Consider the following 15,421-nt stretch of genomic DNA (forward strand, 5'->3'; position numbering starts at 1 on the left):
CTTCTTTTGGAAGATGCATGCCTGCACAGTTTGTCTTATGCTAATAACCTGTGTGTCTGGTGGATGTGTTCTTGCCAAGAGCCCTAAGCTGCTCTGAGAGCATCTGCACCAGCCAACTGGCACACAGTCTCATTTATGTACGCATATCCCTTTGACACCACGTTAGAGTTTGACACTGGAATTGTCAAGTGTTTCAAGAATCATAGGGCCACATTACCTGAATCTGCTGTGTTATTCTATAATTGGTTTGTTGCCCAAGGCTGTGAAAAAGAATGGTTTGTACTGTGGCTCGCTGCTATCTATGATGCAATGTTTATTGTTTAGAGAATGAACCAATAGATTTTACTCAGTGATGCTCATATCTTCTTTCCTCCAAATCCCCGCATGTTGTCAGAACCAGAAGTTACTAATTAGAATGGATTATTATTTGGGAAGTTCACAAGCCCCTTACCTTTATTATTTTGTTATCTGTCTTACCTGAGTTAGGCAGACTGCTCATTTTACCTTGAATTATCAGTACATATTTCTAAGCCAACTCAGTGAATTTCTTCTACATTAACTTATTTTGCCAAGCTCTCTGTTTTCAAGCATCCTTCTTATATAAGAACAAAATGCTTAGTTCCTGCAGAACGATGATGTAGTGACTCTCTGGCAGACTGTACAGCCTGTGAAACTCTGTTAGTGCAGTGTGTACTTTCAGTATTACTGTGACAGTGTCACAGCTTTTTGGAAGGAGCTAGATGAGAATTTTTAAGCTGATGCTAGCTTGCAAGCCTGGGTGCATATGAGAAGAAAACAAGCAAACCTCTGTGTGTCTGTGTTTTTCTTGTTATGGATGAGGAAACTGGATTTTGAAGGACGTAATATACTGGCAGACATGGTTAAGTCAAATTAACAAGCTTTTTTTCTCGTCCTTTATATTCTTTCTTTTCTGCTTCCCTGGGAGAGGGAACCACAGAGGGATGCAAACCTAAGATTCTTAGGTTGCTTTCCCATTTCACACATTCTGAACTGTCTGGAAGGTAATGTCTTACTATTTGATTGAACTCCACAGAGACTTTTTACTGTTGATGTAGTTAAGTGGAAAGCTGTACTCTTGAAAAGTAAGCCTTTAATCTTTTTTCCCCCTGTAATAAATACTGCCTAATAGGAACGACTTATGTTTTAAGCTTTCATGCATTTTAGAAGCCATCTTTCTGTTTAGAAGTAGACACGTACAGAAGGAAGCTGGGCAGGACAGTGTTGCAGCGGGTGCTGCTCAGCCACAATCCAACCTGTCTCTTTGCACACAGCAGCTATTCTCTGCAGTATTAATGGCACTAACTGTTGCAGTTGCTCTGCATTACCCTACAGCTTTCTTACAGCTGTGTGCTGCGGCAGGGTGCTGTTTCACAGACCATTTCCTGTTGGAATCCTGCACATGCAGGTGAATAGCCTGGCTCCTGTCAGGCTCTGCTGCAGATTTTGCCACTTCTCTCTGATTTCTAGGCTTGCTCTTTCTTCATTCTCTCTAGTCCAGAATACTGTATCAGGATTGGCCAAGAGTGAGGCTTCCTGAGATGGCAGTGTCAGTCTAATAGCTTGCTGCTAGGATGGTGCCTTATTCCCTTTGCTTCTTGATTGTTCGTCAGCTGGTTTTACTTACTGAACTCCTTGGGACCTTTTACTCCGTAGGCTGTCTTTCTGCTGGTTAAATTAGCACCTGTGTCAGCACAGGAAGCACAGCAGCAGTCTGAAGCTGAGAAAGGAAAATGCCCTTTTTGCAGCAGCAGCTCCAAAGCATTAGATTGGCTTACCACAGCTACCTTCTTGTAGCTGCTAACTAATTGTAAACTGGCAGTTATGGTTTTTGTTGATATCCTCTTTCTGAAGGTGAAACACAGATTACACAAGAAAGTCACATAGCCTAAAACTGCATGAGTTAGGGTTCCATCTTTGACCTGGGGCCCCTTGGTCTCAGCATACATGGCTGTCATTCAGCAACCTCTTGTACCTGCGCTTGTAAGCTGAAAGTATCCCAACAAGCAGCTCTAATGAGTTTGGGGAGAGCCCTCCTAGTGTGAATGGAAATTAACCTTCTTGCTTACCAAAAGTTTTACCCAGAAGGTGGCTTTGATTGTACCAGAGCAATCGGCAGTGCTGTAGAATTACATAAACAGGAACTGACAAGACATGGCTGTTGTCCTGAGAGCTGGATCAGTAGGCCTGGTCTGTCATCATTATGTATGCTTATCTTTAACCAAACATGATAAGTCTGGGATAAGTTTTCTGGTTTTGGCTGATGGGGAGAATGAGTCAACGAAAATAGGTCTTTGTGATGTACTAAACTTATATTTAAAGTACGAACAGAGTGGTTCTGTATGTTTCAGTTTTCAGCTGGTATTTCCTATGAGCATTAACTGGAGATGCAAATATGTGACTCTGTGAATTGGCTTAAAATGATTACTGCTTATTGAGTTTATAATACTGAAGAAAAACAAGTTCTGTGAGATTTTTGGGGTTTTTTTTGTTTTTTATTCTATTTTTTCAAACAGAAGCCTGGTTTTGAAAGAAACAGCTTTCTTACTGTGCTTTTGAAAATGATGGAGTGGTTTATAATCATGATGAAAACATCATGCTTCTCATCTTTCAAAGCAGTTTAGCATGAATATATTGCCACATTGAACTTGGCAAGCAAATCTTCAGTTCTCTTGAAGTTTTGAGGATGGCAGAGCTATTGCAATGTGGCCACTGAAAACAAAAAACTGCGGTCAAGTGTGTACAGTAGTAAGTACTGCTGACACTGTTTTCATGAACAAAGCCTAGGTATTTGGAAAAACAAGGGATGAACACGATTGTTTTCCTCATTATATACCTACCTGTAAAGTCTGGCATAATAGAGTGCTAGGAGGAAGATACGACCTCATTCTGGTTTTGTGGTTTTAATGTATATATATATTTTTAGCTGAGCCTTTAAAAACAAGAATAAAAACACTGGAAGGTATATGTAAGACTCAACTGCATATTTAAATTCTTACCTGCGTGTGCAGAAAACAGTGGTTCAGAAATGCCTTTAATAATAATAATGCAGATAGGGAACTGGAAGCAGCTAAAAGATTGATACCTCACCTGGAACCCAAAGCAATTTGGCCTTGTTAAAGACCAGCCCTAAGGCAAACTGTACTTCTTCAGCTATCCAGTGCTCGGGTCAATGTGCCAGGAGGTGACTTTGTGTAGACATGAGTTCAGAGTACTTTGCTGGTTGGTTTGTTTTCTAGTTCTGTCACAATAAAAATGGTTATAATGGATATAACCAACAACTTTTCTTTCAGTGTAACGGAGCAAAAATCAGCTGGCACATCTCTTTCATGTAGTGACATTTAAAATTACTTTAAGAAATAACGCATTCATAAACTATTGGGTGTCACTTCTTAATTCTTTGTGGCTGTGACTTCAGTCCTTGTGCCATTTTTAAAGCAACAGAGCCCTAACTATTTTTTCTGCGGGTCGTTGGAGCAAATTCTATTGATGAATAAGATTTGAGTTTTGTAATGCTCTTCCAAGGGTGGCGTGATGGATGTTTCAGCCATGCACTTCACTTTTCATGTCTGAAGGACGAGGAACTGCAGCTTCAGTGTCTTGAGATAGTACTCGTTTCCATGTACAAGATATCACTCTCACTTTGGTTTAGAGAGGGTAGCATTCTAGGGTTATTTAGGTTGTGGGGTTTTCTGCTTATTTTTTAATGTATATTTTGTTTTCATCCGCATTATTCACATTAAAAAATAAGATTTCACTCATTTTTCCCTTTACTAGTGTAGTTCTCCAAAATGCTTTCTCAAAAGTCAAAAGGTTTTCTCTGAAGTTTTCAATTCAGTGATCCTGACTTAGCATTTACCTATTTCTAGAACACTGAAATCAGAAATGTTTTTACTGATGTTTACAAGGAGCTGAAATTATGCAGGCATCTGTCTTAATTGAGTAGAAATACACCATCTGCTGGCAGGTCGGTTCAATAACATGATGTATCAACTGCAAAATATTGCAAACTTAGTTTCGAAAGGTCAGCAGTTCTTGTGGTAACTTACAGTCCCCTAAGTGCAAATATATGGAGGAGGTCTTTTGGCACAGTGGTCAATGGAGCTGTATTTGTGGTCTGTGGAGGGTACTTCTTCGTAATATATTTGGTCATATATCTTTTCAGCCTGTGTGGTTGGAGTGTAGTGTGGAGAATACAAATAGAATGTGAAATAGGTGGAAATTATTCTAACTTTAATTAATACTATTAAAATGTTAATAACGACTGTCCTTAATTCTGGCGTAGTAAAGAAGTACTTACTGACTGTGCATACCTTTCTCATCCCATTTTCAGATGGGATTTGAACGACTTAATTTTCAGAAGGAATTAAAACTACTATAAAGGGATGGGTAGATACAAGAAGAATGGAGCACTTTAACAAATGAGGGACAAAAGAGAATAAAGACAGGCAAAATGCTACAGAAATTAATAGCCAGCCTAATGGTGAACACAGTTCCTGCTGCTGCTGCTTTTTTATTGAACAAATACTGAATTGTTAAGGGCTTAGTTCTCTGTATGAAGGCTGCCTTCTATTTCTTTATGCAGTTAGATCAACGATGACAAATCCAGTAGGTGGTACCTGGCTTATAGAATTAAATTAAAATGCAATTTTCCTTGCTTTGCCGAAGAAAATTGCTATTTTATACTATGTAGATATGCACCCCAGCTGATAATGAGGATAGAATGGCATTAGTAACTATACGTTTCAGCCTCTTTCCTCTGATAACTTAGTAAGCTGTAGCATTCTAATTCTTCCACAAGCCACAAGTAAAAAATTGTCATGCATTGTACAGAGGTAGTGATTCCACCTTCTGTATAATTACAGGGAGAAGGGAGTCACAGGTAGTGATTTACTTGTCTTCTGCAATAAGTATAAGCAACATAATGGTATATTTTTGAAAGGGTTTTTTTTATGTGGAGATGATTTCTTAGAAAGTCTTTCACACAAACAGTGTATTACACCAATCACTTTTGTATTAGATGAAGTTATATACAATTCACTACTAACCAATAAATGCAACTTTTTTGTTTTTTAAACCTCCAGGAGTTACTAAAGTTGACTATGGGGACATATCATCACGACTTGGATTGAGACGCAAGCTTCAGTGTAAGCCTTTCTCCTGGTACCTGGAGAATGTTTATCCTGATTCCCAAATTCCACGCCATTATTTTTCTTTGGGGGAGGTAAGATTTTTATCTGGCGTACTTGTCTACCATTTATAAAGTAAGTTGCACAGTAAGTATTCTGAAATGGCATATTAACCTCCAGCAAAGTTCAATTAACTTGCATGTGTGTCCCCATCACCTGAAAAATGATGCAGCTGTCACCTCAGTGAAGCAAAAAACCAGACTTCATGTGCTCTGTTAATTGGAATGTTTTCACTTTCTTATTACCACACTAAATTTCACCAAAAAGGCCTTTAGAAATATTAATTCAGAAATACATACTTAAGGTTAACTTTATGTATAAAGTTCTTCATGTAGAGCTGGGTTTTGCTTAAAGAACTAGAGTAAGTCAAACAAAAACTTTGCCGTAGACATAAATAAATAAATACTCTGAACGTTGCCATTGGAATCCTCTTCAGTGACCGGCAAATCCTAATAACTCTTTGCAGGGCATTTCTCTGTTTCTCTTTAATTTAAAGGACAGTAGAGGTAACACAGATGATGTCCTAAATAAGCAGGCATGCACTTTCACCTACAAGCCATTTTGAGTCAAACGTTGTACCTCTTGTAATTTGTACTGCATTTGTGCAAGAAAAAGCATATTTAATGAAAAAGAACAGATGTTCATGCTATTATCTGGATATCGGCAGACTGCTATCCGTTGTGTTTATTATACAGTAATACAGTCTTAATCCCTGTATCTCAAGAACTGAAGAAATTGAACCATGTCTCCTGTGACTTCAAATGGAATTAAACTCACTGTGCGTAGGAGAGTGCTTTGAAACTTTTGGTAGTTTTGGTCTGGAGGTGGAACTGAGTCCATTCCATTGTAGCTGAGCCTTTGAGAAAAAAGGGTCTGCAGGGTGGGAAGATCCCCAAGAGAAAGCAAAGAAACCTGACTCTGTAACAAAGCAGCTTGATCATTTGCTTGGGAGTTTGAGTCATGGTTAGTGTTTTCTCACTGTAGTACCGTTCATATATTTTACAGTTCCTGCAGAGATAACCCGTAGGTGTATAGCGGAGAGAGCTGATGTCAGTGTGGTTTCGTACAGGCCTAGCTGTTTCTTGAAAGTAACAGCCTTTTGTGATGTGCTCTTTCTTACTCCCAGATAAGAAACGTGGAAACAAATCAGTGTCTGGATAACATGGCAAGAAAAGAAAATGAGAAAGTTGGAATCTTTAACTGTCACGGAATGGGTGGAAATCAGGTAACTTTTTAATGACAGAAATAAATTATTTTACACTCTACTCAGCAGGATAACTTTTCAGTAGCAGTCATTAGTTTAAGCTGTGCATTGTGTGAAACCTTGAAGATGCTGCCCTTAAGAGGGAAAGCATGAGAAGATACATTTATGATTCCTCACTTGTTATTTTTTTGAGGACTGATTGCAGCATGATTTAGATAAACTTCAAAGTAAAAAATGAGACAAGGGGAGGAGACTGCTGTAAGCCACACTTCCCCTCCTGTAGCTTCTCAGAAACCATCTCCTGGTTAGACTTGTTGATTGGCATTGTTAGTTAAACAAAAACAAAACAATCTTCCACCTGAACTGTAATTTTCAGTGTGCTTGAGTGCCATTTTGGAAACTTTCTTAAGTTCTTTCTTATTTTTTCATTTATTTCATGAGTAATTTTTGATCAAGTCTTTTCCAGTATATAAAGATTGCCTGACTTGGGGACTGTGCTGTTCCTATGTGGAGAACAGCCTGCAACTTGAAAATGTCATTTTGAAGAACTTATTCACATAGTGTTTGTATTTGTCCCCTAAAAAAAGTAAAATTATTTCTGTACGTGATGAAGAAAAGTAAAGTTCAGCGGGTATTAGTAGAGCACAAATGTTCCACTTCACTCACACCTGCCTCTTTTGCTCCTTTCTACCACCCCTTTTCTGTCCTGTACCCATGAATTCTTTAGTTGTGTTGGGTTGTTTTTTTTCAGTTTTTCTCATTATTTTTCTGTCTAGGTTTTTTCATATACAGCCAACAAAGAAATTCGAACAGATGATTTGTGTTTAGATGTCTCCAAACTTAATGGTCCAGTAACAATGCTCAAGTGCCACCATCTAAAAGGAAATCAGCTTTGGGAATATGATCCAGTGGTAAGTCTTCAATTTGTGATGTTAGAATTAGATAACTTCTGTTTTTATGTGAGCCTACACATCAACAGACTCCTTTGTGGGACTGCTATTTGACAGTCAAAACAGGAAACAAAGTTAGGAGGATTACGTTTCCCTTGCTGTTAATTCATCAAGTGATATCTGCATTGATTAATTACCTAATGAGTTTTTAAGGACATCTTAAAAAAAAAAAAAAAAAGAATATTTTCAGTGTGCTTCCAGTCCCTCTGAAGAAAAACTGTTAGTGCAATATTCTGTGAAGGTGAGGTTGCCTTAATATTATCTATTGCTGATCACGTAGATAGTGGAAATTGTTTCCTGTCATCAATTCCGGCTTCTGGTGTCTTGGGTCTCACAAGGTTAAAAGGAAATGCTGTTGTAATTAAAAAATCAGCATCCAAAATTATAAGAGAGATTTTACATTTACATTTTGCGTGTTTAAGAGATGCTTCAGACAGCTTTATTTTAATCATCTCTTCTGTACTGTGCAAACGCATTTTAAAATTCATAAGTTAAACTGACAGATCTAGAAATCATTGTGCATTTGTCCATTGGTCATTTATATGATGCGCAAGCTCTGAAAACAATACCGTGATTGAATATAAATGTTGGTTTAAATGCCTAAATTCAGAGTTTGGAAGTCATTTGTTCTTTTTTTTTTTAAGTTAGTTAGTTTACCTGACTGAAGTAAATACATTGAATAATATTATGCAGTAATATGTTTATGTGATAATCAGTGATTCATGAAAGAGTAAGTGCTGCTTGTTTTTCTTTTCTTGCTTTTTTTGTTGTTGCTGTTGGATTTTTAAATGCCTACTTACAGAGAGTATCAAATAGCTTAAAGATGATTATCTGTTAATTTATTTTGAAGTAACCAAGTTTTGAAGTAGAAGATTGTATCCAGATAAGCAATCACTAGCATTTTTCAGGACATATATGTATTTTGTACATATATATACATTTGTACATGTGAATGTTTTTGAGAAGGGCATAATATAAGGTCAATCCCTTTTACCTACAACATAGAATGAAATACTTAGGTGTTTTTTAAAGAGTTGGGTTTTATAGAATCACACCAGAAGGGAAGTGAGTTCTGGAGTTAGTAAGCAAGGTAGGTCTTGTCTAGCTCCACCTTACTTGTAAAGAAGGATTGTAACAGATGTTAAAACTTCTTTATTCTGCCTGATGATTTTGTACAACTCATTTCTTTTTGTCTTCCAGAAATTAACCCTGCTGCATGTGAACAGTAATCAGTGCCTGGACAAAGCCACCGAAGAAGACAGCCAGGTACCCAGCATCAGAGACTGCAACGGCAGCCGCTCTCAGCAGTGGCTACTTCGCAACGTCACCCTTCCAGAAATATTCTGAGAGGTTCTAAAGAAAATAGAAGATTGACTGGGCTACCTCGGCTAATATTTTGGCTACACTGTTAAGTAGCAACAGAAGGAAACTTCTCTGCAGAATCCACAGTTTGCCACCTGTTAGAACTCCTGCAGCCTTTCTGTAGCTGTGAACCAGCCTTCCTGTAAAAGGATGTGAAACTACCACACATACTAGTGAGACTGCGCCCACTGATGTTTACAAGATTGAAAGAGTTTCTTCCAGCAAATCACGTAGAGAACATTTGGACAGTGGAAACATAATCAACGAAATATTCTTTCTGAGGAGCTGCATATCGTCGTAGTTTGCTTGCACATCAGTAACCTCTGCTGAAAGTGCTGTTGTAATGAAGAAAGTTCAGAGACTTTTTCTTTCTGGTTAGCGGTGGTAACCAGACTACTAAATAGAGATCTACAAATGAGCAGAGAGCTGGGATATGGACTCAATAACATGAAATAAGAATTCTGTGGTTTAAGGAAAAAAAAAATAATAAGTAAACAGGGTTGAATGGAAACTAAATCAGAACTATGGAAAGTACAATTTGTTATAGTGAAGTATCAAATTTATATGTAGATTTTATACCTCAGTGGGGGGATGATAACCAAGTCAAAACACAATTCTCTTTTTTTTCAATTGTGTGATAGTCCATAAATACTTCTTTTTTTGTTTGTTTGGTTTTTTTCCCTGGTGGGTCTAAAATAATTTTGGGCGCAAACAAAAGGAAGATAAGAATAAACTTAGCTCTTGAATGTCAGATCAACGTTTTAATTTTCATTTCTTGGCTGTTGGAATTGTATCTTTTTATTACTGTCTGAAAACTGGAGGTTAACATGCTGTCTTAACTTTTTTTTTTTTTGTCCAGACCTGCCATTTCAGTTTGTATTTGGGTCAGTCAGCTTTCATGGACTTTCATGGCCAAACAGAAGATTTAAGTACGATTTGAAGTCCTTAAGTTAACTTGATGGAATACGCTTAGCACCCAGAACTCATACTGCTGTACTATGGTTTTGTTTTCATAACCGTAAATCTTTTGTTCCCTGTTTTGATTTCGGTCATCAGAAAGCCAGAAGAGAAGATGCATAATGTGGGTAGCGGGAGATTGGCAAAACTGAAGGTTTTCTGGAATCCTTTTTCACTCCGTATTCAGATGTGCTTCATTGTCAAGTGCATACTTAGATTAGATTCTGATTTGTAATGTTGATCTGCTGCTTTTTTCTAATAAAACCTAAAGAAAGATAGCTAAATTGGTATGGTTTTAAGTTAACATAGCCAAAAGCAATATGACTGTCATTACATGGGTCTGCATTTTGTTTTTTTAAACTGAATTGTTTTTCCTGTTAAAAAAAATCTGTGTGGGCCGATGATGAAAATGAGCTACTGAATGCTCAGGCTGTATGTTGAATTTTCTTTTGGAAAGAAAAATGAGATTTACTTAATGGAGAGGATATTTTTATGATAAATGTCATTGTTTGGCCAACTGTCCTGTAAAGCGAATTAAATCTAGACTCCTGCAAAAGTTGTGTGGAATTATATTTGACTGTTACCGCCATTCCGTATTTGCTGCTCCCAATTGCTTTAGGCAGTGTTATCTCCATTATTTCTGCTGTAGTACACAAGAGTTCTCATCTGCACAACGGGGAAATTTTAAAGAAAAAAACTGCTATGTTATACTGCTCTTTAAAATCCATAGGTTGAGATGATGTGGAGTTATATTTATCTGGATACAGGTATCTTTCATAGCCCTCTTTTTTGAAAAGCTCTACAAATCTCATGAGGTAGAAGTGGATTAATGAAAGTAATTGCACAGTCAGTTATTAAGAAGTTATTGATGTGTGCCCGCAGGACTAAAACAAAATATGTCTTTGTGGTCATATGGAAACTTCTTTCCCTTTGGTATTGTTGGTGAAGAGGATGGGATGCTGACAGTGTCATCAGTTACAGTTGGCACACTTTAATGCTCCTTACATTGTCTGCGGTCCCTCATGTCTTTATACTGTTTGTGAAGTACAGTGAATGCTCACCTGAGACTGGATATTAGCCCACCATCATACTGACTGTTTGCAGCCTGTATCAGCGTGTAATGTTTTGGATCATGTTTGGGATTTTAGTTGCCATTTATCTTAGCAAAGAAGCGCTGAGCAGAGCAGGGCCGGGGACCGTGCAAGGGATTAAGAATGAGATTAGGTGGTAATTCAGAAACATTTTCCCAAGCTCAGAATTACAACCCTTTGAAAACGTTGTGAGAAAAAGAGGTTTTAATTCATACTGTCTTAAGCTTTCATGGAGTGAGAAATAGAAAAATCAGAAGAGCCGTGTATAAGTTCTGTACAGTTTTAAAAGTTCTTAATTTAGTGCTTCAGACCTTATACAACTCATCACTGAACACATAAAAACCAACACGCTTTCAGTTTACAGTTCTAGTTCTTATGGTCACTTCTGTGATACCCTGTTAAAAAAAAATGTAATTGCCATGGTTTGTAATTTTTTAATCCATAACTCTGATGGATTTTTACCTGTATTCGGCAGATCTGCACTTAGAGCTGCTTTGTTCAGATCGGATGTAGGAGGTAGAACAGAACACGGATGTCCTGTTTGACATTGGCAATAAAAGTGTGTAGAGTAAGTGAAAAAATCAGTAGCCGTATTTTGGAGAAAATCGGTAAATTCTTTTGTACCACCTTCAGTGTGTTTAGCATAGATTTCCTATGCCTGCTCTAAATATAGTGTTCTGTTCTTCATCTTTTCCTTGTTTGGCTGTATGAAGACATTTATTGAGAAACACCAGTGCCTTTTAACTGAATTGAAGTGTATTACACATTACGGTATGACCTTTGGATAACTACTCTTCTGGCTTTTTTTCGATATGAAATTAAGTTGTATTTTAGTGGCTTTATTTTTATGGTGGTAACGTACAAAAGAGCTTAACTTTCCGTATCGTGACTGCATTGGATATAATTGGAGACGGTACTGCTAACGGAAGGGAGAATCTCTATGTTCCAAGTTAGCTGCTAAGGTAAGGTGATGGTTCTAATTCCCTCTCTGCAGTGCTCTGTTTGTTCAAGTAATGTAACGCATTCAGAGAGATGAGCAAACCCTTGGCAGGGCAGATTTCTTATGTCCCATTCTAATTAAGGAGAGAAAATCCATCAAAAGACTGGGAAATCTTTATTAAAATTTCCATAATTTGAGAGCATGGAAGAATTGTTAATGTAGTGAAAAAAATGCAGTAAATGGTCATTGGTCATAGAATGGATTTTAATAGCTTTAGCACTTTACATCTTGTTTGAGCTCTATTGTAATTATAGAGATTTAGGGTCATGTTAAAATGGTCAGCGTCAGAATGCTGTTTACTTTCAGGTCTGTATTAGAATTCTATACAAGCATCTTCAAGCAAATTGTTGCCAGTTGTGTGTCTGAACCTTTAAACACTGATAATTGAGAACTGTTTGACCAGACTCGGCTGTGACGTTCAGTGAAGGTGATAACGCATGGCGTACAGTGCTTTGAATAGCAAAATCGTGTTTCCTTTGTTTTAAAAAAAGAGTTTAAATGTAGGAAATTGAAGCAGCGTAAACAGTTATAAAATTACCTTGAGACTGAAGATGTTGAGATGAAAACAAACTCACTGCACAACTCGCTTATTTTTTTTTATCTTGGAGAACACAGTTGTAGCATTCTGCTTCCATTTCATGCCATGTCAACTGATCCCTACCATGCTGAGCTCATGCCGAGCCATTCAGCCGGGTGATGCTAGTCCATATCAAAACCAGCCTCTGAGATGAAAGCAAGCTGCTATTTCTGACAATAAACCAAGTAATTGCCATATCATCTGTTCAGGGTATAGACAGTAACCTGCCTTTGAAAGCTTTTTTACTGGTATCCTTGTCTCTTTGATTGTAAGAATCCAGCTTTAATTTCAAATCTAGCCTGAATTCTTGCTTCAGTAATTTATGAATCTTTACTGTTCGGATATTCTCTGCTATGTCACTGTGCTGTTGCTGGGATTGGAACCATTTGGCTGTGGATAGCTTGCATTACCGGAGGTGAACTGCTGATAGAAAGAAGACTAACCGCTGTTTTTCTTTTAAGAGACTTCACCACTACTTCCTCTAAATCTAGAAATAAGCCTTTCCTACAGTCTCAGTTTTGGCAAAGGAAAGCACCTACACTGTGAAGTGGTCCAAGGAAAACTGTTGGGTTTGTGTCCAGCCCATAGGAAGTGGGAAAGAAGCCCAGCCTTCATTGGTGTGGCGACTTCAGAACTGGGAGTGTTCAGACCAAATAATTTGAGAACAAGTTTTGTAGTTGCCTTGGCTTCATAATGAGGAGATCTGGGTTGTTTCACAGCTGAGATCTCATTTCAGATTCTGTGAAAACAGGAGGAATTTTCTGGCTGCTGTTTTCTGTCATGGTTTCGATGTTCATGAATTGATTAATGGGAGCATGTGAGACTCTAATGGATCTTTCTGGTCTGAAAATGTTTTCAAGTAGCTAACCACGTAATAGATTAGCAAAGTGGTAATCAGACCTGTGCCCATTGAACGGACACGGTGCAAATGAGCACTTCTGATGGCAAATATGCCAGGATCTCAGATGTAGCAGCTGTCACTGCAGGTAATTGCTGTGACGTGGTAACTAATGGCCTGTTGAATGCTGATGAACTCCTTGCAGCGTCTCCTGTAGTCTTCTCAGTCAGGGAGATGATGGGAATGAAAAGTGTCATTTCCATTACCAGGGTAGAGAATCTCCCCCCACGTGGAATAAAATTAGGTATTAAAAAAATGTATCCTTGAGACAGTGAGATCAAGTTGCACATGTAATTCTATTCAGATGTGGCTGTACTAATATGGTGAACGAACCAGAGACGGATCTAAAAACCAAAGATTTTCTCTTTTCCAGATGCTGAAAACCACAGGAGCCGATTCTGTACCAGTTATATTTATGGCCTGCTTTGAATGTATTGGTTCTCAAAATTGCCCTTTGTAGTCAAAGCCAGTCATTCTTCTGATCTGGCCTAGGTATTTGTGTGTGTGTGATCTTAAATGTGAATCCCTAAAAGAAAAAGCAAAGAATTATTTAATTGTGGATTGTGCATGCGTATGTATTTCTGTGAAACAGATTGGACAAAAACACTAAACCAGCTCAGCCACTTAATACTGGGGTTCATCCCACAGCAGGAGTGCAGGCTCTCTGTTGCTCAAAGCAAGTTTACCTCTGTGTTACCTCTTGCAGGCATGCTTAGCCCTGCCTGTCTACCTCTGCACATAGGATGCACTCAGTGCCAAGACCCTGGTGGGATGAAATGCTTCATTGTTCTGGCACCTTTTCATGGTTGTGAGCTGCTAGAAGGCATTGTATACCATTTCTACTTTTCTGTGTGGTTTCCTTGCCTTGCACAAGTTCATTTCAGCCCTGTGCCGCAGTGCTGAAACACCTCTTGAAGGAAGTTGTAACATCTTTGAGTGATTCAGGGCTTTTGCAAAACGCCAGAGCCCCAAAGCCTCATTTGTTTCCAGCTCATGACTTGCCTACTGAATGTCTTGAGTCACAGAATGGGCCAGGTTGGAAGGGACCTCAAGGATCATGAATCTCTGACTTCCATGCCAGGCAGGGCCACCAACCTCCCCATTTACTAGACCAGGCTGCCCAGGGCCCCATCCAACCTGGCCTTGAACACCTCCAGGGATGGGGCATCCACAACCTCTCTGGGCAGCCTGTGCCAGCACCTCACCACTCTCATATTGAAGAACTTCCCCCTAATATCCAACCTAAATCTTCCTTCAACTTAAAACCATTTCACCTGTCCTGCTATTAACCCTTTCACAGAGTTTACTCCCCTCCTGTTTATAGGCTCCCTTCAGGTACTGAAAGGCTGCAATGAGGTCACCCTTCAGCCTTCTTTTCTCCAGGCTGAACAAACCCAGCTCCCTCAGCCTGTCTTCGTAGAATATAAGATAAATGCATCAAGACCAGTCCCTTAAGGTATGTGGCAGTTCTCTGAAGCTACATTCCAACTGGATCTCTGAACTCCATTCCTGTGGAAACTGAAGAGGCTGTTTGAGTGCAGTCCAGTCAGATTTGTGATAAATGTCAGTGATGATCTTAAACACTGACATCACTTAATCCATTGTTTTCCTCAGGTTCCTGGAAGGCCCCACTTGACCCTTTTGTACATAGAGAAGGATATATATATAGACTATTTTTTACTCTGTCAGGAGCTGTAGCTAGAGAGGTCTGTACAGTTGTGACAGTTCACTCCAATTCAGCACCCTCATCTTCTCTGTGCTGTGTTGGAAATGACCTGCCCACAAGTGCCCCTCCTTCCACCACCATGCAGCAAACCATGGGCACATGACAGTGCTGAAATTTGCTTCATCCCAAGGCAGACACCTGGACTGCAATGGCTTGGATGGCTGGTCTCATTTGGAAGATCACAAACTGCTGTCCAAAATGTTTCCTTTGATTGAACAGGTTTAATAGTAAAGTGGGAGTTTCTGTTCCAATTTTTGTCTGGTATATGGTTAGACGGGCTTCCATGTGAAGCATTTGCTTAGAGGAGTTTGCTGGTTGATGAAGGAGAGGAGGCCACATATTCTGAACAAGTAATGCCTCCTGCAAAGTGCTGCTGGCACTGTTACCTGCAGCTGACAACGCAGTCCTACAGGCTGATGTAATATCTGCAGCAAAGTAAACCACAGAAG

The 15,421-nt window shown here is 38.8% G+C and overlaps 1 protein-coding gene across 2 annotated transcripts in view; it reads left to right on the forward strand.

The window, feature by feature from the left end:
• Window positions 1-10,236, forward strand: part of GALNT1 (polypeptide N-acetylgalactosaminyltransferase 1) — a 72,278-nt gene extending 62,042 nt beyond the window's left edge. For both annotated transcript variants that reach the window (XM_015854314.2, XM_015854315.2), the window contains exons 10-13: window positions 5,103-5,242; window positions 6,334-6,432; window positions 7,188-7,322; window positions 8,562-10,236. In XM_015854314.2, the coding sequence (XP_015709800.1) occupies window positions 5,103-5,242; window positions 6,334-6,432; window positions 7,188-7,322; window positions 8,562-8,708 (521 nt within the window). In that variant the 3' untranslated portion in view covers window positions 8,709-10,236. The remainder of the gene's footprint in view (window positions 1-5,102; window positions 5,243-6,333; window positions 6,433-7,187; window positions 7,323-8,561) is intronic.
• Window positions 10,237-15,421: the final 5,185 nt, after the last annotated feature.

The sequence above is a fragment of the Coturnix japonica genome, chromosome 2 (assembly GCF_001577835.2).
Source record: "Coturnix japonica isolate 7356 chromosome 2, Coturnix japonica 2.1, whole genome shotgun sequence".
Lineage (NCBI taxonomy): Eukaryota > Metazoa > Chordata > Aves > Galliformes > Phasianidae > Coturnix > Coturnix japonica.